This window comes from Molossus molossus, unplaced genomic scaffold (genome assembly GCF_014108415.1).
Source record: "Molossus molossus isolate mMolMol1 unplaced genomic scaffold, mMolMol1.p scaffold_m16_p_20, whole genome shotgun sequence".
In the NCBI taxonomy this organism is placed as follows: Eukaryota; Metazoa; Chordata; class Mammalia; order Chiroptera; family Molossidae; genus Molossus; species Molossus molossus.
Genome location: NW_023425356.1, coordinates 15,555,841 through 15,583,137, shown reverse-complemented (window position 1 = coordinate 15,583,137; position 27,297 = coordinate 15,555,841). Strand labels below are relative to the sequence as shown.

The 27,297-nt window shown below is 41.7% G+C and overlaps 1 protein-coding gene across 3 annotated transcripts in view; it reads left to right on the top strand.

The window, feature by feature from the left end:
• The first annotated feature begins 562 nt into the window (after positions 1-562).
• CD58 (CD58 molecule) overlaps positions 563-27,297 on the top strand; it is a 52,316-nt gene continuing 25,581 nt past the window's right edge. For all 3 annotated transcript variants that reach the window (XR_004960987.1, XR_004960988.1, XM_036273691.1), the window contains exon 1: positions 563-699. Coding sequence is in view for 1 of the 3 variants with exons in the window: in XM_036273691.1 (XP_036129584.1) it covers positions 630-699 (70 nt within the window). In the remaining 2 variants the exon portion in view is untranslated. The remainder of the gene's footprint in view (positions 700-27,297) is intronic.

Genomic DNA, 27,297 nt, shown 5'->3' with positions numbered 1-27,297 from the left:
GGTTCACAATTGAGAGGCAGGAAGAGAAAAGCAAAGAGGGAAACTGAGAAGCGACAGACCAAGGGCTCGAAATTCCAGCCCCGGTGAAGGGAGTGTTGGGGATTGGGGTCAGGCTGAAGGAAAAGGTGGCAGTGCACTTGCACGAGGAGACTGGCGGTTAAGGGGCTGTAACCCCATTTACTCTAGACATTTTCTGACATTTCTTGTTTTCTGCTTAATACTTGAGGAGAGTGGCTTAAAGAGGCTGCCTTGTCCGGGGTCCCATTAGCTGAGTAACTTGGCAGGAAAAGCAAGCTCCGCGTTAAGGCTGCTAGAAAGCACTGAAGGAATAGAGCCTCCCTGTCCTTCCTCAGAGTCCTGTCACTTCAGGGGACCGCCGAGCAGAGCGTAGCTTTGAGGGGGAGAAAGCCCCAGATAAGCTGTTGCCCCCAACTCGCTCCGGCCAGTAGGAAAAGACGCGCTGGAGCGCGTGCGCGCCGAGGAGGAAGGACTTGCGCAGAGCGGCGCTGCGCAGCGGTGGCCCCTGTGGATGGCCGGGTTGGCGGGAGGGCGGGCTCTTCCGGGGAGGGCGGTGCTCGAGCAAAGAGCCTTCCCCGCCAGAACGGCCGGAGAACACTCTCGGATGCACCATGACCACCGCCAAGGCAGTGAGGAGGGCAGCGGCAGCCGTCAACCTGTGCACCTTGGTGCTGCTGCTCGGTGAGTGGCTGAGGGGCCGCCTTCCCTGGAGCCCTTGCGGGGCCTGGGCAGCCCGGGGTGTCCGTGGCCCCAGGGGCCGACCCCGTGGAAGGGTGGGGCCCGGGGCTACTGCAAAGTCCCTTAATAATGGGGCGTAGGCGTGGGTGGTGAGAAACTCAGCCAGCGAACTTTGGGAGAGACAGTTGTCGCCGCATCTGCATTTCTCCCTTGGGTGGCCCTGAAGAAAGTTGTGTTGTAGCCTCCGCCTGAATTGTTTTGGGAAGGAGAGGGACGGGGCTCCCGCTCACCCGAGCCTGTGCGGTTCCTTTCCTTTCTTTGGAGCTCCTTTTGCGCCCACTGCCCCCCACCCGCCCCCCTCGCGCTCCCCTCGCGCTCCCCTGCCTACCCATTGTTCCTCCGGAAGGGTGTGTCTTTTTTCTCCGGCTCAAGTCTGAGTTTCTGCTGGAGCCTCCTGAGATGGGAGGTGCCGAGGTGCCGTCGCTGCGAACTGGAGTGGACCTTACCACTCCCTGGGTAACCAGCTTGTGGACCCGCCCCGGGAGGAGCCCGGGCATCCCGGCTCACCTGCCCGGGCACGCGTGGCTGCGGCGCACCTGTCCTCTCCCTCCGCTTGGCGGGCTAGCTTCGACGCTGACTTCCAGAGGTGGCTACTCTGAGTTGCCCTACGGTGGGCAGGGGAGAAGGCGGAAAGAAGTGTCCGTAGGAGAGAGCCTCACTGCAAGATTTCCAAGTAGGGCAGCTGGTGCCCCTTTCCTCTCCCTTCAGAGCATAAACGAACTAACGTGTGTCTAGAGCTGTCTTCATCCCTGTCATACTTCTTCATCTAACTCGCCAAAACAGCCCCATGAAATCTACATCTTTGTCTCCATTTCCATCTCCCCACCCTCATAAACACCTCCACACACAGGCCCCTAGTTAATAGCCAAACCCCTGGAGCATAGTAACAGGCCCCTTGACTAGCTTTTCTTTATTCCTTGGGGTTTCCCATTGCAGTCCCCTTTGTACATCCTGCCAGATCAACCTTCCGTCTCCATCTGCACTTAGCATTTATTGAGTATCTGTGGGGTACATGCATTCTCAGAGCACAGCATAGGGGCGGGGTTGAGATATGCTCCAAGTACCTACATGAGAAGACACAATGCATGAGAGGTTAGATGTAAAGCAGTGGTTCTCAACCTTCCTAATGCCACATCCCTTTAATACAGTTCCTCATGTTGTGGTGACCCCCAACCATAAAATTATTTTCGTTGCTACTTCATAACTGTAATTTTGCTACTGTTATGTCTTAGGCAACCCGTGTGAAAGGGTCGTTCGACCCCCAGAGGGATCGTGACCCACAGGTTGAGAACCGCTGATGTAAAGTGATTTGGGCATGCAGAGGAAGAGGGAGAAAAGAACTGTCCGGCCCAGCGGTGTGGCTCACTGGTTGAGCATTGATCCATGCACTAACAAGTCGCAGGTTAGATTCCGGATCAGGGTACATGCCCAGCTTGTGGGCTCGATCCCCAGTAAGGGGCATGCAGGAGGTGCCAGTCGATGTTCTCTCTCATCCACGTTTCTGTCTCTCTCCTCCCTCCCTCTCTCTGTAAAATCAATAAAGGAAAAAAAAATTTTTTTAAAGAAGTGTCGGTAGGCGGTGGCCTCACTTCACAATATCTTTTGTGAAATCAATTATCTGTTGTGAAACAGAGTTCATGGAAAGTAGGGAGGGTATTTGAATTTGGTTTCTGGGGACAGGTAGGTTTTGGACATGCGTGAAGTGGGGCAAGATTCCAGGAGGATGAAAGCAGGTAAGAAAGGGCAGCAGAGTGTACAGGGTGAGCTTGGGCAACAGTCATTTGGTGTCACTGCAGGGTAAGTATGCCCACCCTGAATGTGCCCTTTGGGAGTTTAGATTATATTTGGCAGGCAAAGGAGAACTCTTTCTGGGCCTTTCAGGCTCAGAACCATGCATTTAGGAAGAATAATCTGGCCACAGTAAAGAGGAAGGACTGTGGTTGAGAGGAATTGGAGGCAGGGAGGCCAGGGCAGAGACTGTCACGGGGCCTGAAGAGCTGGGAGGGCTTCAGATGATGATGGCTGTGGCAGAGGGGAGAGACACTTGCGGAGCTTGAATGGATGGAGTGACTCTCTTCCAAATGAGCTGATCTCTCCCTAGTCCTGGAATGCACCTTTGGTCACTGCTGCCTGAATCTATGGTTGCTTCCGCTGAAAACCCAATTTACTTATCAAGTCCCATATCCTCCAGCAACATTCTCTGAGCAGTTCCCTCATGGTGTGGTCTACCACTTAATTCATGTATTCATTCAGAGGTCTTTTCATTCAGAAAGCATGAATAGGCCATGCACTGACAATGCTGAATGAATGGTGTGCCCCTGAGAAGGAGAACCCTTTGGGTGGAGTCTGCCTCACTAGAGAATCTTCCTACCAGTGATTGGCAGCATCAGCTCTAGAATCAAATGCCTGGCTTCAGACCCCAGCCCCGCACTCCAGTAGGTTGCCTAACGTTTGTATGCCTGTATCTTTGCCTTTGAAGAGATATCACCACTTACATGAGAGAAAGGATAATAACAGTATCTACTTCATAGAATGATTTGAACATTAGTCATTCAATAAATACTTATTGAGTGTCAGCTTTGTGTCAGGCACTGTACAAGGGCCTGGGGATGCAGCAAGAACAGACTCTTCCCTGCCTTTGGGAAGCTGACATTATAGTAGGGGAGATAGTAAATAAGTAAACGAGTAAATAGACACGGGGTGATGGTAAAGTAAACATTTACTAATCTGTAATGCCCAACCGGGTCCAGGATTGGACCTGCAACCCAGGTACATGCCCTTGACTGGGAAGTGAACCCGAGACCCTTCAGTCCTTGGGGTGATGCTCTAACCACTGAGCCAAACTAGCCAGGGCAGCTGTTCCATTATTGATGTTAACTTCAGTTATTTGGTAAGGTAAGGTTTATCAGATTACTCCATTGTAGAGGCACCTTTTTCCCTTTGTAAATAGTACATGATTTATTGACATTTTGAGATTGTGTGGTTATCCCGTTCCCCAAAAATCTTTCACACAATGTTTCAGCATGCAGTGGCGATTCTTCCCTAAGTCCGTTATCATGGAAATGTTGGTAGATGGCAGTTATCTATGCCTATTTTCCTTTATACGTTATTGACATTCTTCAGTAATGAAGAACTACATCTCTCTTTTTCATTTCATTTGTTTATTACTAGTATGGACTCAAGGATGTTTGCTAAGATGGCATTCCCGTCATCTCATGTGCCTGTTGATGTTCAGTGATCCCAAATTTGCAAGTGGGAACCCCTCCAAGCTTCAGTGTCCTTTTGCCATGTTTCCATAGTTCTTGAGCACTTCCTTTCTGGCACAGAAAGAAATTCGGGACACCTTTTTTACCTCTGCTACCTCAGCCTTGGAATCAGTGGATTCCCTTGTTCCTTTTATTGGGGAATGGTATTTAGAAATCATGCTCTGAGTGCTAGGTGTGCTCAAGGCACTGAACTCATGGCTTCCAGGCCCTGCCTGTTGTCAGAGCTAGGAAATAGAGTTTTCATAAAGTCATAGATTTAGTGTGTTACCATTAAGGCTAATCCGATAATTTTATTCTTCTTCACCTTCCTCTCTTCCATCTTTGTGACTTCCTTCTCCACAGTGAGAACTCTGTTCTTATAGCATCAGTATATTTTCCTAATCACAAAATAGTTTCATAATTGCTGTACCAATGCCACTACCAAACACAAAATTTACTCTATACAGTTTAAGATTTCTTTGCCGTTCTTTTTATTTTTCCATCTGTCCTACTGGATATGTACAGAATACTAGATTTTAAAGTTACTTAATCATTCTTTTTCTTCTGTGTGGTTATGTTATTGATTTGTATATAGTTGCATTAATTTGTTTCTGTTTCTATTCAATTTTAAGGGTATCCCCCTTGCTTTAATTTTTGAATATGTAATATATTAACATGGTTCAAATCACAACAATATAAAAAGATATGATCAGAGAAGTCTGATTACATTTCTCCCCTCCTCTATAGCATATAATTTATTTCTATTTTATCTTTCTTATTTCTGTTTGCTGATATAAACAGATACATATGTTTATTTCTCACTCCCTTTCTTAAACAGCAGGTAACACACACTGTGTACTCTTTTATACCTTGTTTTTGTCAATTAACCATATGTCTGGGAAATCATCCCATATCACTTTATAGACATCGTCCTTATTCCTTTTGTATAGCTGCATAGTACTCCATGGAGAGGAGATTTGATATTTCATTTGGCTATTCTTTGGTGGTTAATGTTTTATATAGTGTGGCCAGGGGAGGGTCTCTTTAAAAGAGTGACAGAGTAGACTTAAGGAAATGAGGGAGCGGACCATGTGACTGATGGGGGACCAGTATTTCAAGCAGGGGGCGGAAGCAAAGCCCTGCGATAGGCTTCAAACATTTAAGAAACTTCAAGGAGATCATTTTACTGGAAAGTAGATGGAAAGGAAGTTGTAAAAGGAGTCAGAGCTGGATCCTAGAAATCAAGTTTTATGGGCCCTTTAAAGACTGTGACATTTTTACTCCCAGTGAAATGGAAAGTTTTAGAGGGTTTTGAACAGGAGTGAACTTATGACGACCAGAGGCCCTGGCTGGTTTGGCTCAGCGGTTAGAGTGTCGGCCCATGCACCAGAGAGTCCCGGGTTCAGTTCCCACTCAGGGCACGTACCTCAGTTGCAGTTTGTCCCTGGCCCCAGTTGGGGTGGTATGGGTGGCAACCAGTCGCTGTGTCTCTCTCACATTAATGTTTCTACCTCTCTCTTCCTCTCTCCTTCCCACTCTGTCTGAACAAAAAAATGGAAAAATGTCCTCGGGTGAGGATAAAAAAAAAAAAATTATGACAACCAGAGTATTTAAACGAATTATTCTGGGTGCTGGGTGGAGAATAGTCTGTAGAGGGCAAGGGGCGAAGGAGCAGCATGATTCGAGGCCGCAGGAACACTGCAGGTAAGAATCAAGACTGGGGGGAGGAAATGAGAAATGGGAGCTACTGGGATGTGTTTTGAAGTTAAAGCCCAGAGGATTTTGGTGCTGGATTGCATCAGTGGGTTGTTAATATGTGGACAGGGCAAGTAGCAAGCTCAAAACCAGAAACTGGTGTATAGCTCTTCTTAGCAGAGCCTGCCCTATTCTGATGCTATTGATATTTTATGGATCTTTTTCTTGCCTTCTTCTGTCTTCCCAACTAGAGTTTAGTTCCTTGTATGCAGGAACCAAGTTGTATACCACTTCTTAAAAAGTTCCTTTCATTGCTTTGTTTTAATGTTGTTTTTTGACAGTACAGATTGTTAAATCTGGACATTAAATGATATAGTATTTGTCAAGCATATCTCCATTTTAAGTTATTCTTATCTCCCATTATTATGTGAGACTTGTTCATAAGCTTTGTTGCAATCAAGATTCAGAGTCTGTGTTTTTGTTTAGGAAAGAATCTAAATCAAAATTGTGTGGTGCATTCCTGTCAGAAAACTAGACCTGGTGTTAACTGGGGTGTGAATCATAATAGTTGCTAGGCGCTGTGCTTAGTAGTTTAGATTTTTGTTTTCATTTCATTATCACACCAGTTTTTAAGGCAGGGACTATTAAAGAGGAGAACAAAGCTTAGTTTAAGTACCTTGTCCAAGTTCACACAGCAAGTAAGTGGCAGAGTGTGCTATACCCAGATCTGTCTGACTCAGTCCATGCATCCCTAACTCAAGATTAGATAAACAACTTGAAGATTGGTGAAGCCATAGGTCTCTTTATATGAACATGTATTCATTGTCCAGTGTACTTTGCTAAAGCATGTGAAATTATATAGGGCAACACAATGACCATTTCCATCAGATTGTATTCATATCATAATCTGGGGGGGGGGGGGTGAGAAAACCTTTAGCCAATAGAATTCAGAATGATAGTTATTTACATATTTATTTATTAACATTTTGCCACACTGTACACCCACACTTCACTCCTAAATAGTTTTGTTAAATCCCAATAACATTATAATATTTATGAAACTAATGATAATCTCATAGTATCACCTAACTTCTACCTTTATTCAAGTTTCCTCATTTGTCACAAGAATGTCTTTTTTAAAAAACCAGGATCTAATCAGATTTCATGCATTGCATTTGTTTCTGTGTTTTTGGTTTAATTTTGATAGGTATCGTTTAGAAAACTGAAAGACTCAGAATCACTTTTTTTTTTTTTTTGTGGTATGTGCCCTTAGCATCAGAATCACTTTTTAAGAACTAGATCAAGGGATTTGTGCTGTTGCTCTCTGTCATGCTAACATTGCTTTATTAAATACAGTCTGCCCTCGTTTTTTTTTTTTTTCTTTTTTATCCTCACCCGAGGACATTTTTCGATATTTTGTTCAGATAGAGTGGGAGGGAGAAAGAGAGAAACATCGACACAAAAGGGACACACTGAGTGGTCGCCACCCACATGACCCAACCAGGGCCGGGGACAAACTGCAACCGAGGTACGTGCCCTTAGCGGGAACCGAACCGAACCCGGGTCTCTCCAAACTGCAGGCCGAGCTCTATCTGCCGAACCAAATCGGCCAGGCAATAGGCCCTCGTTTATTGTGGTTAATCAGTTCCAGACTCTACCGCGATAAGTGAATTTCTGCGAAGTAGGATTCTTATTTATATGCAGTTGTCCCTCAACACTTCGCGCTTGGACTTTTGCAGCTTCACTCTACATATTTGAAAAAACCACGTTAGAGTGAAGCCGTGAAAGTGGACGCGCGAAGTGGCGAGGGACGACCGTATAGGCTTTGAGGGTAAGGAATGGTTTCTCTGTTTAAGAGCAGATAGTTTGCTTGCACACACCAGCCCTGATCAGTACAGTTGTTCTGTCTTTCGATTTCTTCCCGGGTGCAGAAAACTTTTTACATCTTTCATTTGAGGGCACAGCCCCTTAGATTCTGCAGTCAAAAATCCGACTTTCTCAGAATTGAATGTGGAACCAGGACCCCTCCTATTTCATTTGCTCAGACAAATTGAGGTTTAAAAATGTGTGTGAGAGAGAGTGAGACTTGGGACTGTCCCCAGGAGAGTGCTGGAAAACATTTTAGCAGTTCCTCTTTGGAGGTGGTTTCCCTGTCATCCCACCAACCCCCAAGGGAAATGCCTGTCTGTTACTTTATAGGCCTGATCCTCTCCTTTGGCTTTTCCCTTCTCAACTGCTGCTGGTACCTGAAGGACTGTGAGGCTGCAAAGGAAGCCAGTGGAGATGAAGGAAACCCTTGCCTAGAATCACTGATACAACTTCATGCCTGCTCTCTGTCCCCAATTGGGAGCTGTTAATCCAAAGGTCTATCCTTGTGACCTTGATCTGTTCTATCAATCAAGTCTGCATCTGAGGAAATCAAATTATTTTGATAGGCTTGGTCTTAAGAATTGAACCCCTCTTGATTCCTAGTGACCTTCACTCCCTTTTCAGAATGTTCCCCAAAAGTCTGTTGAGATTAGTGCCTGACCCTCCATCAAACTCACTAGTAGTTTCTTGAACATTTCCCCCATATAACAGTTACAAACTAGAAAAAATTCAAAGTTCATATACACATTCAGCAAATAATAAGAAATTCAGATTAATGGGAAACTGATAAGGTGATGTCCTAAATTAGTTATAATGGTATTTCTCAACTATAGACTGAATAAATGGAAAATAAAAGGGATTATAAATAAATTTTTAATGAAATGATCAGTAATCTATTGAAATACCTTGAATCAGACTTTGGAGGATAAATTTAAAAAGACTGACAGAGTCTTAAATTGTTGTAGTAAGAAACTTTTCCCCCAAAGCAGGCTGTAGGTCTCAGATGAATTCTGTCTGAGAATAGTCAAAGGTAAATGTGGCTTTTGAGCATGATGAGAGGTCGTTATCTTGAAAGACAGTCTAAGTAGTGCTGTCAAAGAGAAATATGACATGAACAGGTGAAATTCAACTTAATAATATATTTTATTTAACCTAATACAGGCACAATATTTTCATTTCAACATGTGGTTGATATAAATCAGAGCTTTTTACATTCCCTTTTCATACTAAATCTTCAACATCTGGTTAATATTTTACACTCACATACATCTTATTTCAGACTGACCACATTTGATATTCTCACAAGCCACATGTAGTTAGTGGCTACTGAAGTGGACTGCACAGGGCAGCAGCTTGGGAAAGAAGCACTTTAAGTGCAGGAACATAAAAAGGAGAGTATGTTAGCATGACGGAAGACAGAAAAGCTCAAAAGGAAATTGATTTAGAGAACCAGCATCTGAATTCTGAATCATTTCTCTCAGGAGGCAGGGAGTAGCTTGACAGCCAAGAACACGTGTAAGGCAGGTTCTGGGACTGGGGGGCCAGGGGATTTATTGCTTATTGGGAGTCAGGGGACTGCAGTTTCAGTCTGTAATAGATTGAAATAGAAACTCAGTGGATGGAAACAGAAATTCCTCACTGTGTTTGGGGAAGGGGGGAGTCAACCAGGAAAGATCAAGGTATCTCACATTGTGGCCAACAGTGCAGGCTCCAGAGCTGGGCTGTCTGAGTGTGGACCTCAGTTCTGTCCTGGACCAGTTGAGTGACTTGATGAGCTTCTGAACCTCTCTGAGCCCAGGTTCCTCCTCTGTGACCCGGTGGTTCTCACTCTTTGGAATGCTCTTCCCCATATTCCCAAGCTCACTCCCTCACTTTTTCTGGGCCCTGCCCACATGCCACCTGTTACCACCTCAAATACAGTAGCAACCCTCATGAGTACTCCCCTCATACTGTGCTTCCTTTTTCTCAGTAGCACTTAACATCACCCAACATAAAAGTATTTAACTTTTTCATTTAAGTTTCTCCCCAGCAACATGAACTCCAAGAGGTCAGGGTCTTGTGTTTTCACTGCTATATCCTGACTGCTTATTACCGTGCCCGGGGCATAGGATGGGCTCAATAAATGTTGGCTGAATGAAAACATGAGTAATAATACCTACCTCATGGAATTGAGTTGAGGTGTAAATGAATGAAGATCGATCAATCTAGCTTTTTAGAACAAATGCTTGGCCCCAGTAAGCCCCAAATAGAGTTAATGTTTGTGCTGATGCTGTTGTTAAAATAGCCCAGGGCTCCTCTGATTGGATTTACCAAGAACTAGGTTAGAGAAACGAGCTGCACTAAACTTCCTGGAGTAAAAAGAATGTGTTCTTTATCTTCTGCATATCCGGTGAGTATAGTTTGACCCCAAAACTGGGACATGGGGTCTGACTAATCTGATACCAGCCCTAACGTAGTCATTTTGGGAGCCTGGCTGCTCTTCCGTACCTAAATGTCTGTGCATTTGTATAAATGGAGACTGTCCCTCAAACTGCCAGCACTCTAGTACTCCAAGCGGGCATCAGCTGAAAGTGAGATATGACTTTGGAGGAGAAGTGAGATGGTCAAAATTGTGGCCCCAAGCAACCATGTCTGCCCAAAGACCCTGTAATCTTCAGGCTTGATTGAGGAGTCAGCCAGTCACTGTTACAATGTCATACGTACAGGGGAAATACCAAGTTTTATATATTTGGGTACTGAAACTTTTAGGGTTTTTTTCTTTGTTTGAAATAAATTCTCTTTTTTTTAAAAAAAAACAACTTTATTTGGCCCAGCCGGTGTGGCTCAGTGGATCGAGTGTTGTCCCAAGGACTCAGAGGTCCTGGTTCGATTTCCTGTCAGGGCACATGCCCCGGTTGTGGGCTTGATCCCCAGGAGGGGGCACGCAGGAGACAGCTGATGGATGTGTCTCTCTCACATTGATGTTTTTGTCTCTCCCTTTCCTCCTTTCTCTCTAAAAAATCAATAAAAACATTTTTTAAAAAGTTAAAAACAGCCCTGGCCGGTTTGGCTCAGCGGTTGGAGCGTCAGCCTGCGGTACAGAGAGACCCGGGTTCGGTTTCCGCTAAGGGCACGTACCTTGGTTGCAGTTTGTCCCCGGCCCTGGTTGGTTGTGCAGGTGGCAGCCACTTGATGTGTCCCTTCACATCGATGTTTCTCTCTCTCTCTCTTCCTCTCTCTCCCTCCCGCTTTATCTGAACAAAAAATGGAAAAATGTCCTCGGGTGAGGATAAAAAAAAAAAAAAGTTAAAAACAAAAAAACAACAACAATAATACTTTATTTGAAAGAATGGTACAAATGAAAAGATGTAAGTGGATGATTTGGTACAAGTTATAGAAAAGGTAAAGGTAACTCCAACATGCACATACTGCTTTGGTGACCAGGGAAGTTATTCATGGGCTATGGGAAGCCAGCCTAATAGGGCTTAGCTCTCATCACTGTCTCCCAGGGTTGCTAATCAAAGAGATACTCTGCCATGCCAGTTTCAGGGGCCCCAAACATGTGCAAGTTGGTTACGTGGTCACCCAATTCTGTGATGGATTTCGCCTACTCCCTCAAGTAGTGAGTCTCAATGAAGTCACACAAGTGAGGGTCATTTTTGTCAATGGCCAGTTTGTGCAAATCCAGTAGTGACTGATTCAGACTTTTTGCAAGTGTAACGCACACTTCATTGCATTCAGCCCATTCTCCCAGTCATCATGGTCTGGTTTCTTGATATCCTGGAGGAAGATCCGGCCACCGCGTTGGTTCTGCACCGTCACCATTTTCTCAGCATGTTCCCTCTCCTTATGAGATTGGTAAAGAAAATATTTGGCAAAGTTCTTCAAAGCCACATCATTGCAGTCAAAGTAGTAAGACATGGACAGGCAGACATGAGAAGTGTAGAGCTCCAGGTTGATCTGGCGGTTGATAGCAGCCTCCGAGTCCTGGCGGTAGTTCTGGCGCACCTTCGAGGTCGGCACGGTAGATGTCATGGTGGGCAGCTAAAGAGAGGAGGCTGTTTGGTGCTCGAGTGGGGGGCTTTGGGGCTGTCTGAGGGCACTGTGAGGACGTGGTGGTGGAAGGCTGGATCTGGGTGTCTGGCTAGGATGGAACGAGCATGGTTCCGTCCAAGCACTGTTGAAACAGGAAATCATGAAGACTCTCTACCAGGACTGTCATGAATGGTTATCTTAACTGCTACTATCTGCAGGCCATGTGCACCATAGAGGTGTTTTAGAGAGAGAGAGAGAAGTCTTTTAAAATTCATCATTAATTTCTAAGAAAACCCTTTTCTCTAAATACTGGAAGAGTGGTTAGCTCATCTCTAAGAAATGACACCAATGGCAAGTTACATCTCCTCAGACCTCTCACTTGCATTGGGGCTGACACCCCTGAGTGAGTACAGGTTTATCAGGTGCAGTGCCCTGAGGCCCGCCACACTGAGTGGAGGTGGGTGACACCTTGTTCAACTTGAAGGGGAAGCAGGAGACAAAGGGAACATCTCAGAAGGAACAACAATGGGATAGGGATGGTGCTGAAGACAGGTTGGGGAAAGAAAGGGGACTATTTGGACTGTATCTGAGTAGTCCCAGCCATTTACTCTTTGGCTCCAGTTAAACATCTGTACCTGTGCTTGTTGAGTCATGGTTTTTCAACCAGGTTCCACAGCATTTTGGGGTTTTGCAAAACTCTGAGTTTGGAGTGACTCAAATTTTGCTGCCTTTTGGACTGCATTTAAGTTGTATCTTAATCAGTTTAGTTAATTCACTTACAAATATTTAGTGAGTTTTCCTGTGACTTCTTTGCTCCTTGGATGGATGGATGGATGGATGGATGGATGGATGGATTTGCTCTCGCTTTTCTTCCTTCCTGCATTTAAGTCTTTCTTGTCCCTTTTCCCTTCCCTCACATTGTCACATCTCACATTTTTATTTACTTTCTAAAAAATGTATTAGGGTAACATTGGTTAATAAAATCATATAGGTTTCAGGTGTACAATTCTGTAATACGTCACCTATATTGTGTGTTCACCACCCCAAGACAAGTCTTCTTTCATAACTATTTATCCCCCATACCCTCTTCTATCCCCCCCACCCTTACCCCCATTTTCTCTGGTAATTACCATACCTGTGTGTATGAATTTTGTTTGTTGTTTGTTTTTTGCTTAATCCCTTCACCTTTTTCTTTTCCCCCCAGCCCCACAGCCCCTCTCCCTCTGACAGCTATTTTGTTTATTAATTTATTTTGTTCATTAAATTCCACATTTGAGTGAAGTCATATGGTTCTTGTCTTTCTCTGACTAGCTTATTTCACTTAGCATACTGCTGTCCAGGTCCATCCATGCTATTCCAAAGGGTAAGTTTTCCTTCTTTTTTATGGCAAGTAGTAGTCCATTGTGTGAATGTACCACAGCTTTTTTTTATCTACTCATCTACTGATGGACACTTGGGCTCCTTCCACATCTTGGCTATTATAAATAATGCTGCAATGACCATAGGCATGCATATATTATTTTGAATTCATGTTTTGGATTTCCTCTGATATATTCACAGAAGTAGAATCAGTGGGCCATAAGGCAGTTCCATTTTTAACCTTTCGAGGTAATTCCATACTGCTCTTCACAGTGGTTGCATCAATCTGCATTCCCACCAACAGTGCATGAGGGTTCTATTTTCTCCACATCCTCACCAGCACTTGTTGTTTGTTGATTTATTGATAATAGCTATTCTGACAGGCATGAGGTGGTTTTAATTTGTATTTCTCTGATAATTAGTGACATTGAGCATCTTTTCATATGTCTATTGGCCATGTGTAAGTCCTCTTTGGAGAAGTGTCTATTTAAGTCCTTTGCCCATTTTTAAATTGGACTGTTTGTTTTTTGGTGTTGAGTTCTATAAGTTCTTTATAAATTTTGCATATTAACCCCTTATCAGATGTATCATTGGTGAATATGTCCTCCTATTCAGTGGATTGTGTTTTTATTTTGTTGATGGTTTTCTTTGCTGTGCAAAAAGCATTTTAGTTTAATGTAGTTACATTTGTTGTTTCTTTTGTTTTCCATTGCTTGAGAAGATATATCAGAAAAAATGTTACTATGAGAACTGTCTGAGATTTTACTGCCTATGTTTTCTTCTAGGATATTTATTGTTTTGAGTCTAACATTTAAGTCTTTAATACATTTTGAGCTTATTCTTGTGTATGGTGTAAAAAAGTGGTCTAGTGTCATTATTTTGCATGTATCTGTCCAATTTTTCCAACACCATTTATTGAATAGACTATCTGTAGACAACTGTATGTTTTTGCCTTCTTTGTCAAATATTAATTGGCCATAAACGCATGGGTTTATTTCTGGGTTTTCTATTCTGTTCCATTGACCTATATATCATTTATTTATTTATTTATTTATTTATTTATTTATTTATTTAATCCTCACTCAAGGATGGTTTTCCATTTATCTTCAGATAGAGTGTGAAGGAGAGAGAGAGAGAAATATCAATGTAAGAGAGAGACATTGATGGTTGCCTCCCACATGACCCTGACCAGGACTGGGGATCAAACTGCAACCGAGGTATGTGCCCTTGACTGGAATTCAACCCGGGACTCTTTGGTCTGTGAGCTGATGCTCTAACCATTGAGCAAAACCGGCCGGGGCTATTTATTTTTTTGATGCAATTGTAAATGGAATTTTTTCTTACTTTCCTTTTCTGATAGTTCATTATTAGTGTATAAAAATGCAACAGATTTCTGGGTATTTATTTTGTATACTGCTACTTCACTGAGTTCATTGATCAGTTCTAGTAGTTTTTGGTGGAATCTTTAGGGTTACCTGTATACAGGATCATGACATATGCAAATAATGACAGTTTTACTTCTTCCTTTCCAATTTGTATGCCTTTATTTATTCTTGTTTGATTGCTGTGGCTAGGACTTCCAGTACTATGCTGAATAAGAGTAGTGAAAATGGACATCCCTGCCTTGTTCCTTATCTTAAGGGAAACACTTGTAGTTTTTGCATACTGAATAAGATGTTGGCTTTGGATTTGTCATATAATGGCTTTTATTATTTTGAGGTTTGTACCCTCTAGTCCCACTTTGCTGAGAGTTTTTTCATAAATGGGTGCTGCATTTTATCAAATGCTTTTTCTGCATCTATTGATATGATCATGTGGTTTTTATCCTTCAATTTGTTTATGTGGTGTAATACATTTATTGATTTTTGGATATTGTACCAACCTTGCATCCCTGGAATAAATCCTACTTAATCATCGTGTATGATCTTTTTAATGTATTGCTGGATCTGGTTTGCTAATATTTTGTTGAGGATTTAATATCTATATTCATCTGGGATATGGCCTATAATTTTCTTTCTTTGTAGTGTCCTTGAAATCAGAATAATTCTGAACTTATAAAATGAGTTTGGGAGTTTTCCCTCCTTTTGACTTTTTTGGACTAGTTTGAGAAGGATAGTTCTTTGGCTGTTTGGTAAAATTCACCTGTGAAGCCATCCGGTCCAGGACTTTTGTTTGTTGGGAGTTTTATTTATTTTATTATTACTGCTTGAATTGTATTAGTTGTAATCTGTTTATTTAGATTTTCTGATTCTTCCTGATTCAGTTTCTATTACTTTATCCATTTTGTTTAGATTGTTCAATTGGTTGTCATATAGTTGCAATATTTTATTTTATTTTTTTAATCCTCACCCAAATATGTGTTTTCATTTAATTGAGAGAGAGAGAGAGAGAGAGAGAGAGAGAGAGAGAGAGAAAGAGAAAGAGAAAGAACAGTGTGAGAAAGAAACATCGATTGGTTGCCTCTGTATACACCCCGACCAGTGATCAAACCTGCAACCTGGGTATGTGCCCTGACTGGAAATCGAACCTGTGACCTTTTGGTGTATGGGATGATGCCCCAACTGAGCCACATTGGCCAGGGCAATTTTCTTAAAATCCTTTGTATTTTTTTGGTGTCAGTTTTTACTTCTCCTCTTTCATTTCTGATTTTATTTTTTTGGGCCTTCTCTTTTTCTTGAGTCTGGTTAAAGGTTTGTCAATCTTGATTTCATTGATCTTTTGTATTTTTTTAGACTCTATTTTATTTATTTCTGCCCTCATCTTTATTATTTTCTTTCTTATACCCACTTTGGGCTTTGTTGTTCTTTTTCTGGTTTCTTTAAGTATAAAGTTAGATTGTTTATTTGAGATTTTTCTTGTTTCTTGAGGTAGGCCTGTAATGTTATGAATTTCCCTCTTCGGACTGCTTTCACTGTGTCCCATAGATTTTGGGTTGTTCTGTTCTCATTTTTATTTGTTTCAAGGTATCTTTTGATTTCTTCCTTGAGCTCATTGTTAACTCAGTCATTGTTTGGTAATATGTTATTTAGCCTCCATGTCTTTGTATGTTTTTCAGGTTTTTTCTTGTGATTGATTTCTAGTTTCATACCATTATGGTCAGAGAAGATGCTTTATGTGGTTTCAATCTTTTTAAATCTATTGAGACTTGTTTTGTGTCCTAACCTGTGGTCTGTCCTAGAAAATGTTTCATTTGCACTTGAAAATAATGTATATTCTGCTTTTTTGGGGTGAAATGCTCTTAAAATATCAATTCAATCCGTCTGATCCAGTGTGTCATTTAAGGCCGCAGTTTTCTTGTTGATTTTCTGTCAGGAAGATCTATCCATTGATGTCAATGGGATGTTAAAATCCCTTACTATGACTGTTTTACTGTCAGTTTCTCTCCTTTGTCCATCAAGACGTTTCTATCTCTCTTTCCCTTTTTCTCTCTCTAAAAAATCAATAAAAACATATTAAAAAAAACATCGTTGTGAGAGAAAAACATCAATCAGCTGCCTCCTGTATGCCTCCTACTGGGGATTGAGTCTGAAACCTGGGCATGTGCCCTGACCAGGAATTGAACTGGGACCTCTTAGTCCATGGGATGATTCTCAATCCACTAAGCCACACCAGCTGGGCTGGGTTTTTTTTTCTTTCTTTTGCTTTCTCCCCCTCCCCCTGCTCCCCTCACCCTATTCTCCTGCTTCTCCTCCCCTTCTCATTTTTGCTTCTCCTCCTCCTCCTCTTTCTTCATATTTCTTGTAATTCTGGTCTGGTGGTAACACATTGCTTTAGGTTTTTCTTGTTTGGGGAGCTCTTTATTTCTTCTTCAATTTTAAATGATAGCTTGCTTGGTAAAGTAGTCTTGGTTGCAGGTCCTTGCTTTTCATCACTTTGAATATTTCATGCCAATCCCTCTGGCCTGAAATGTTTTTTCAGCTGACAGTGCTATGGGGGCTCCCTTGTAGTTAACTAACAGCTTTGCTCTCACTCCTTTTAAGGTTCTCTCTTTGTCTTTAACCTTTGCCATTTTAATAACAATGAGTCTTGGTGTGGGCCTCTTTGGGTTCATTTTGTTTGGGATGCTCTGTCCTTCCTGGACTTGTCTTTTTCCTTCTCCTGGTTAGTGAGGTTTTCAACATTATTTATTCAGATAGGTTCATCCCTTGCTGTCTCTCTTCTCCTTCGGGTATCCCAATGATGCAGATGTTGTAATGTTTCTTGTCCCAAAGGTCCCTTAAACTATCCTTGTTTTTTTAAAATTCCTTTTTCTTTTTGCTGTCCTGATTGGGTGTTTTCTGTTACTTTGTCTCCCAAATTGCTGATTTGATCCTCTGTTTCTTCCAACCTACTGTTTATTCCTTTCAGATATTACATTCTTCATTTGTGACTGGTCTATTTTTGTGGTTTCTATGTCCTTTTTCATGCTGTTGAGTGTCCTTATAACCATTGTTTTGAACTCTATATCATATAAATTGCTTGCTTTCATTTTAATTAGCTCTTTTTCTGGATATTTATCCTGTCTTTTCATTTGGGGCATGTTTCTTTGTCTCCCCATTTTGGCTGCCTCTTTGTATTTGTTTCTATGTATTAGATAGATCTATGACTCCCAGTTTTGGGGGGATGGCCTTTGGTGTAGTGGGTATTCTGTGGGGTCCAGTGGTGCAGTTTCCTTGATCATCTGAGCTAGGTGCTCAAGGAATGTCTCTTGTGTGGGTTATGTGGGCCCTCCTGTTATAATTGAGTCTTGATTGCTATTGGCCTGTTTGTGCGTGGGAGCAACCCTCAGGGTGGTGAACTGTGAGGCTCAACCCTGACTGTGGTGTCCAAGCTGCAGTATAGGTGCCGACCATATAAAGCAGAATTCACCTCAGCAGGGTCTGTTGCCTGCTGAGATCTCCCTTTGGATATGCTGCTTGTGAAGCATATTGGATCCTGCTCTGATGTTGTCTGAAGCAGGCCACTGGATGGGTTGGTGCTGGGCCTCTTCTAAGGGACTTGGTGCAGGCCAATGTCAGATGCTTCCTGTGACTGGTCCTGGGCAACCTTTTTGGACTTACAAGCTATCCAGAGTTTGTAGCTGCCTTTGCTCAGTCTGGGTGTGCATGAAAAGTCCAAGCTGTGCACCAGGGCCGGCTTTTTACCAAAACCAGACCCAGGGGCAGGTCAGCAAAAGTCCTAATTCCAAGTCACCCTGAGATCCACCTCTACCTGCTTTTGCCTGCCAGCTCTCTGTTAGGCTCAGTAACTGAAAGAGCTTCTGGCTGTACTCAAGTTGCATGAGGTAGAGTGTCAGTGAGTCACCAGGTAGGGTTGAGTGGTGTTCACCAGGTTGAGATAGGTTCAAACTTGGTGCCAGTTCTAGGTCTGATGCCACTCAGCAAATGTCCCCAGGTAAACCAAGTCTAGCTGCTACCTACTTGTTGCTTGCATACCCTTGTGTTGGGACAAGGTCCCAGGGAGTTGTCAGACTGAGGCCAGCAGAGTTTATCAGGCCCAAACAGACCAAGATTTGGCCATGTGGAGGGAGGGCTCTTCTCCGTTGGAAATGCAAATGAGCAAATCCACATCTCACATTTTATTTGCCATTATTCACAGTGCAAAATCTTTGGCCTTACTTTCAACTTAGTTTCTCATGGTCTTTAATTTTGAAACCCTGTTTTGTTTTTTTGGTAACTTCTTACACAACAAAAAAACAAACATTACTACACGTGAGTTTAAACTTGGGTTCCCATGTAACATCTTGAAGATTTGGGTTCCTCTGTATCATGCTCCATCAAACCTTCTTCAATTCCTGTTTTTAGATATATGATCATTTCCCATGTAGGCATTAGGTACCCTCATATCTTTAAAAAGAAAAGATCATTCAAAATTCTTCTAAACAAATAAACCTTTAATAGTTAAAAATAAATTCTGGCTAGAATGAGTGTCTGCTTAGGCAATTACAGTAAGGAGGATATATTTGTTTTCCCTCCCTCTAACTCTCTGCTTTTAAATAGCAAAAATTTACTCGTAGTACAATTCTCACATAGCCACAGTCCCCTACAGAGGGTGTCTTTGTGGTAGTTAGACTCACAGAAAGAAAAAGGAGGGGGAAACCTGTTGAAAGCCTCCTTCATGTCAGCCATTTTGTAAAATCTCTCAATCTTGCTCTAACCTCAGAACAATCTTTTGTGGTAAGCATTATGATTTTCATTTTGTAGCCAAGCGGGCCTATGGTGGCAGTCTTCTGAGAGTTCACTCTGGGCCTATCTGGCTTGAAAGTGTGGGCACTTTTCATTCTACCCTTGGCATGGTAAGGTAGTATCCCTGTGGTCCCTTTTCTAACCACTCACTGTTATCAGCAAGGCAACCAGCTTCCTTCTGACTGATTTGCTTTGCTATTTGTTTGCATATTCATTCATTCATTCATTCATTCATTCATTCATTCATTCATTCATTCATGGTGTGTGACCTTTGAGGAAAAACTCACTCCCCTCTCTCCTCCTCTTAATTTTCATTGGGAGTTACCATATCCACGACTTACTTTAGAGTTAGCTTTGGAGAACCACAGTGAAGACATTACTATGGGAAGGAAGTGATAGCACCACTAAAAATGTGATGATTCTCAAATCTGCCCTCTCATGTCTACTGGATATCTCCACTTGGGTGTCTTACACTGTCTGAAACTGAAAACACGATGTTCCAGCCCAAGCCTGGCCCTCCTCCTCGGGGTACCTATCTTAGGGAATGACACTACCACTCACCTTGGGGGGAAACAAACATTTATGACTTATAGGAACTCTTAAACTTTTATTCATTTTTTTTTTTAGAGAGAGGAAGGGAGAGAGATAGAAACATTGATGTGAGAGAGAAACACTGATCTTCTGCCTCCTGCACGCCCCTACTGGGGATCGAGCCCACAACCCAGGCATGTGCCCTGACTGGGAATCAAACCAGGACCTCTCAGTCCATGGGATGATGCTCAATCCACTGAGCAACACTGGCTGGGCAGGAACTCTTAAACTTTGATGAGAAAAAAACAAGCAATCTACTAGAAAATATGACAAAGTATATGAAAAGACAGGAGATCTAAGTAATCAACAAACAGAAAAGATGCTTAAATGTCTAGATGTCAGGGAAATGCAAATTCAGATTAACAATGAAATGCTACTTTATGTCCAATAGTTAAACGTGCAACAAAATCACCAAATACTGTTAGGAGTACAAGGAAAGCGTTACTCATGGAGATGTAAATTGCAAAAGTCTTTTTGTAAGCAATGTGGCAGCTTCTATGAAAATAAAAAATCTACTTACCATGTGAGTCTGTAATACCCAGCCCTACTCCTAGGATACTCTCCCATAGATAGGAGACCAAGGACATGTACACAAGCATAGTTATTGCAGTGTTACTGCAATAGAAGAAGTTAGAAAGAATGTGCAGCCATTAAAAATTGATAAAGTCAAGCCAAATCAGATAAAGTTGATTGGTGGGACTTTTATGAAGTATTATTAATAATAAAGGCAAAATGCAGAGAAGTGTGTATAAGACCATTTTTGTTAGACAAGCAATGGCAAGTTTCTCATATATGTGCATTATATGTGATATATCTTTGCCTCTATTGGACTGTATGAGCAGGGAGAAGATATCGAAGGATACATTCTTAGTTGTTAACATAAATTATAGAACTGGAGGTTGATATGGGGATTGGAGAAAAGGGTAAGGTATCCAAGCCCAAAAAAAGCCAGATAGAATTAATCTTGTTTGTCACCGTCCTGTTCAAAACTCTTTGATGGCTTGCCCTTGCTGGGTTTGCTCAGTGGTTAGAGCGTTGGCCTGTGGACCAAAGAGTTGCGGGTTTGATTCCAGTTAAGGGCACGTACCTCGGTTGCAGTTCAATCTCCAGTCCCCTGGTCAGGGTTGCGTGGGAGGCAACCAATTGATGTGTCTCTCTCACATCAATGTTTCTCTCCCTCTCCCTCCCTCCCTCCCTCATTCTCACTTTGTCTGAAAATTTATGGGAAAATATCCTTGGGTGAGGATTAATAAAAAACCAAAAAACTCTTTGGTGCCTTTCTCATCTCGAAAGAAAGGACAGGATTTACATTGTGCAAGGCCTTGCAAGGACTGGCCCCTGCCTTTATATCCAGCCTTCCTGTCTCATGTCATTGCTCTCTTGCCTTGGGGTCTTTTCCAGAGTAGTCACTGCCCCACCCTTGGGAGAGCTCACTGCTACTTGTTCTTTGGAACCCAGGAAGCCTTCCCCGACCCTTTACTGACTTCACAAGTCAGTGCTCTGGTGCCTGGTGCCTGGTGGCAGTTCCCACAGTGGCAATCACATGTTTGCTAATTATTTGTATGAAGTCTGACTTCTCTAAAAGAAAGTAAGCTCCAAGAGGCAGGGACTAAGTCTGTCTGGTTCTCCCACACAGAATAAATAGATGCCCAGTGAATATTTTTGGAATGAGTGAATGACAGGACCCTGCTATGTTGAAAGGGGACCTGAGCAAGGAGTTGGAAAAACTATGTCCTGGTTCCCTCACTGCCATAAACTTGCTGAGACATTGAACAGTTGGTATGCCCCCTGGGGCTGTTTCCTCATCTGTAAAATGGACTTAACCCCCACTGCACCTAGATGATCACAGGTTCAAGAGGGACTCTGGAGTATGTGAACACACATCTGGAAGACAGGAGGCATTCAGTCACATGCTGTTTCATTTTTCTTGGTAGTAATTTGAGTAATTTTTAGAGTTTCTTTCAGTTCAGAACTACTGTGATTCTTTCTGAAGTCTCCCTTCTCTCCCTCCTTGCTTCTCTCCATGCCATTCCTGGTTTGTTTCTTTTTCCTGTTAACAGTTCAAGGAACCTTGCTTCTCCCAGGGAAAGACAGAAGCCATCTTCATGCAGCCAGGGTGTCGTAGTTCAGCCATACCTCACATCTTCAGCCACCACCCTACCCACTCATTCCTTCATTCCTTCATTCCCTCACTCACAAGACATTTCAAGCCCCACTACAGTGTATGAATAGACTCTCCCACTTGGAATCCTCCTCCTTTCCTCTGCCTTCCCACGTACTGTTGTTGAATTGGAAAGACGGTGCATAATTAGCAAAGCTACAGAAGGATGCTGGTGTATTTTTGAGGGCAGTCTCCCTGAATTAAGGGAGATGGGTTCTGAAAATCCTTGCAAATAGACAAATGGGGGATATTTGCTTCTTATTTGAAATTACTGGATACAGTTGCCTACAGTTGGTCTATTGACTGCCTCCATTTTTCCTGTGCTCTTGCAGGTACCGATTGCTACTACACAAAAACTTAAAATCTTAGTTTATCTTTCATGTCTTTCCCTTAACAGTTGTTCTTCTCTCTTAACAAGGAAGACAAGTTGGAGCAAGATGCATTTAAACCCATTTGGGGGTATCAAAAATATCCCAGTCTTAGTGGTGATAGTAAATGTTCAAATGATAGTAAATGTACAATAACCGGATTGGTGTGGAGGGGGTGGGAGGCTCTCATTTAAATCCTTTGTTGGTTTTTTTGTCTGTTTGCTTGTTTTTCAATTTTATTTTTGTTACAAATGTTTCTCCTTTTTTACCCCAAGACACCCTCCTCCCCATCACCCCCACCCCATCCCCGGCTTTGTTGTCCATGTCCATCGGTTATGCGTACATGCATGTAAGTTCTATGGTTTATCTCTTCCCTCCCCCCACAACCTCCTCTTCTGAGGGTTCTCAGTCTGTACCCTACTTATGGAAGTAGGGTCTACCCTATTCCTCAGACTGTTATGTTCATTATATTCCACAAATAAGTGAGATCATGTGGTATTTTTCTTTTTCTACTTGGCTTGATTCACTTAGGATAATACTTTCCAGGTCCCTCCATGTCGTCTCAAAGGATAAGAGATATTTCTTTCTTACAGCTGCATAGTACTCCATTGTGTATATGTACCACAGATTTTTTATATTCTTTCATCTACTGATGGACACTTGGGCTGTTTCCAGATCTTAGCTATTGTAAACAGTGCTGCTACAAACATGGGGGTATATATATTCTTCCTGATTGGTGTTTCAGGCTTCTTAGGGTATATTCCTAGAAGTGGGATCACTGGGTCAAATGGCAGTTCAATTTTTAATTTTTTGAGGTAACACCATATTGTTTTCCGCAGCGGCTGCACCAGTCTGCATTCCCACCAGCAGTGTATTAGAGTCCCCTTTTCTCCACGCTCTCGCCAACACTTGCTGTTTGATGATTTGTTGATGGCGGCCATTCTGACAGGTGTGAGGGATACCTCATTGTTGTTTTAATTTGCATCTCTCTGATGATTAGTGATGTTGAGCATTTCTTCGTATGTCTCTTGGCCATTTGTATGTCCTGTTTGGAGAGGTGTCTATTCAGCTCCTCTGCCCATTATTTAATTGGGTTCTTTGTCTTCCTTTTCTTGAGTTGTATGAGCACTTTATATATTTTGGAAATTAACCCCTTATTCATTGGCAATGATGTTCTCCCATACACTGGGTTGCCTTTCCATTTTGATGGTTGTTTCTTTTGCTGTGCAGAAGCCTTTTAGTTTGATGTAGTTCCATGTGTTCAGTTTTCCCTTTGTTTCTGTTGCCTTAGGTGATGTATCAGTGAAAATTCTGCTGTGTATGATGTCTGAAATTTTGTTGCCTACAATTTCTTCTAGAATTTTTATGAATTCACGGGTCACATTTAAGTCTTTTATCCATTTTGAGTTTATTTTTGTGTATGGTGTAAGTTGGTGGTCTACTTTCATTTTTTTGCATGTAGCTGTCCAATTTTCCCAACACTATTTATTTATTTATTTATTTTATTTTTTTATCCTCACCTGAGGACATTTTTTCATTTTTTGTTCAGGTAGAGTGGGAGGGAGAGAGTGGAACAGAGAGAGAGAGAGAGAAACATCGATGTGAAAGGAACACATCGAGTGGCTGCCACCCGCACAACCGACCAGGGCCGGGGACAAACTGCAACCGAGGTATGTGCCTTTAGCGGGAACCGAACCCGGGTCTCCCAGGACCGCAGGCCGACGCTCTAACCTCTGAGCCAAACCGGCCAGGGCCCAACACCATTTATTAAAGAGGCTGTCTTTACTCCATTGAATGCTCTTGCCACCTTTGTCAAATATTAATTGAGCATAATGTCTTGGGTCCGTTTCTGGTTTCCCTGTTCTGTTCCACTGATCTGTATGCCTGTTCTTATGCCAGTACCAGGCTATTTTGATTACAGTAGTTTATAGTCTAATCTGATATCCGGTATTGTGATCCCAACTACTTTGTCCTTCTGGTTTAAGACTGCTGTGGCTATTTGGAGTCTTTTCTGGTTCCATATGAACTTTTGAAGTATTTGTTCTAGTTCTGTGAAATATGTCAGTATTTTGATGGGGATTGCATTGAATCTATAGATTGCTTTGAGTAATATGGGCATTTTAATGATGTTAATTCTTCCAATCCAAGAAGTAGGTATGTGCTTCCACTTTATTATATCTTCCTCTATTTCTTTTTTCAATGTCTGTAGTTTTTTACAAATAGGTCCTTTACTTCTTTGGTTAAGTTTATTCCTAGGTATCTTAATTTTTTTGCTGAGATGGTAAATGGGATTGTTTTTTCAGTTTCTCTTTCTGTGAGTTCATCATTGGTGTATAAGAATGCCGTCAATTTCTTGACATTAATTTTGTATCCTGTTACTTTGCCAAATTCATTTATTAAGTCTAGTAGATTTTTGATGGAGTCTTTAGGGTTTTCTATGTATAATATCATGTCATCTGCAAATAATGACAGTTTCACTTCCTCCTTTCCAATTGGATCCCTTTTATTTTTTCTTCCTGTCTGATTGCTGTGGCTAAGACTTCCAGTACTATGTGAAATAAGAGTGGCAAAAGTGGGCATCCTTGTGTTGTTCCTGTTCTTAAGGGAAATGCGTTTAGTTTCTGCCCATTGAGTATGATGTTGGCTGTAGGTCTTTCATATATGGGCTTTATTATGTCAAGATATGATCCCTCTATTCCCACATTGCTGAGCGGTTTTATCAAAAATGGATGCTGGACTTTGTCGAATGCTTTTTCAGCATCTATTGATATGATCATGTGGTTTTTATTTTTAATTTTATTTATGTCGTGTATCACATTTATTGATTAGTGAATATTTTACCAGCCTTGCATCCCTGGGATGAATCCCACTTGGTCATGGTGAACAATTTTTTTGATGTATTGCTGGATCCAATTTGCTAGTATTTTGTTCAGGATTTTTGCGTCTATGTTCATCAGAGATGTTGGGCTGTAGTTTTCTTTCCTTATAGTGTCTTTTTCTGGTTTTGGAATTAGTATTATGCTGGGCTCATAAAATGAGTTTGGAAGTCTTTCTTCTCCTTGAACTTTTTGAAATAGTTTGAGGAGAATGGGTGTTCATTCTTTTTTGAATGTTCGGTAAAACTCCCCCATGAAGCCATCTGGGCCTGGGTTTGTGTTTACTGGCAGAATCTTGATTACCACTTCAATTTCCTTAGTTGTTATTGGTCTATTCAAGTGTTTTATCTCTTCCTGGTCCAGTTTTGGGAGACTGTGTTTCTAGAAATTTGTCCATTTCGCTTAGATTGTCGAATTTGTTGCCATATAATTGTTCATAGTAGTTGTTAATGATCTTTTGTATTTCTGTGGTGTCAGTTGTTACTTCTCCTCTTTCATTTCTGATTTTGTTTATTTGGGTTCTCTCTCTTTGTTTCTTGGTGAGTCTAGCTAAGGGTCCATTAATCTTGTTTATCTTTTTGAAAAACCTGCTCTTTGTTTCATTGATCCTTTAAATTGTTTTTTTGGTCTCTATGTCATTTATTTCTGCTCAGATCTTTACTATTTCCTTCCTTCTACTTGCTCTGGGGTTTTCTTTTAGTTTGCTTAATAATTCTTTAAGTTGTGAGGTTAGATAGTCTATTAGAAATTTTTCTTGTTTCTTGAGGTAGGCCTGTAGTGCTATGAACTTCCTTCTCAGAACTGCTTTCGCTGCATCCCATAGAATTTGTGTTGTTATGTGTTCATTTTCATTGGTTTCCAGGAAGTTTTCAATTTCTTCCTTGCTCTCCTTGGTAACCCATTCATTGTTTAATAACATGCTAGTTAGCCTCCATATTTTCAGTTGTCTTTGCATGTTATTGTTGCAATTGAGTTCTAGCTTATGCTATTGTGATCTGAGAAGATGCTTGATATGATTTCAATCTTCTTGAACTTGTAGAGACTTAAGTTTGTGTCCTAACATGTGGTCTATCTTTGAAAATGTCCCATGTGCACTTGAGAAGAATGTGAATTCTGTAGTTTTGGGTGTAATTCTCTGTAGATATCTATGAAATCCATTTGGTCTAGTGCTTCATTTAGCGTCTCTGTTTCCTTGCTAATTTTTTGTCAGAGGATCTATCCAAGTGATGTCAGCGGGGTGTTGAAGTCCTCTGCTATGATTGTATTGCTGTCGATTTCTCTTTTGAAGTCCTCCAGGAGATTTTTAATATATTTTGGTGCTCTTATATTGGGTTCATATATGTTTATCAAGGTTATATCTTCCTGTTGGATAGATCCTTTCAATGTTATATAGTGGCCTTCATTTTGAAATCTATTTTATCAGCTATGAGTATTGCTACCCCAGCTTTTTTTTTCTTTTCCATTTGCTTGGAAGATTTTTTTCCATCCCTTCACTTTCAACCTATGTGAGTCTTTTGCTGTGGGGTGGGTCTCTTGTAAACAACATATAGATGAGTTATGCTTTCTTATCCAGTCAGCTACTCTGTGTCTTTTTATTGGAGTATTCAGTCCATTTACATTTAAGGTGATTATTGGTATGTACTTATTTATTGCCATTTTTGTTTAATTTGATTATATTTTTCTTCCTATTTCTTCTACTAATTACAGCAGTCCTTTTAACATTTCTTGCAGAGCTTATTTGGTGCTAATATATTTCCTTAGCCTTTTTTTTGGTCTGGAACACTCTTTATTTGACCTTCTATTTTGAATGACAGCCTTGCTGGGTAGAGTAGTCTTGGATTCAGGTCCTTGTTTTTCATGACCTTGATTACTTCATGCCATTCCCTTCTGGCCTATCATGTTTCTATTGAGAAGTCAGCTGAGAGCCTTATGTGGATTCCTTTGTAGGTAACCTGTCGCTTATCTCTTGCTGCTTTTAGGATTCTCTCTGTCTTTAATTTTTGGCATTTTAATTACTATGTGTCTTGGTGTGGGTCTGTTTGGGTTCTTCTTACTTGGGGCTCTCTGTGTTTCTTGAACTTGAATGCCTTCTTCCTTCACCAAATTAGGGAAGTTTTCTGTCACTATTTCTTCAAATATATTCTCTAACTCTTGCTCGTTTTCTTCTTCTTTGGGGACTCCTATGATGCAAATATTATT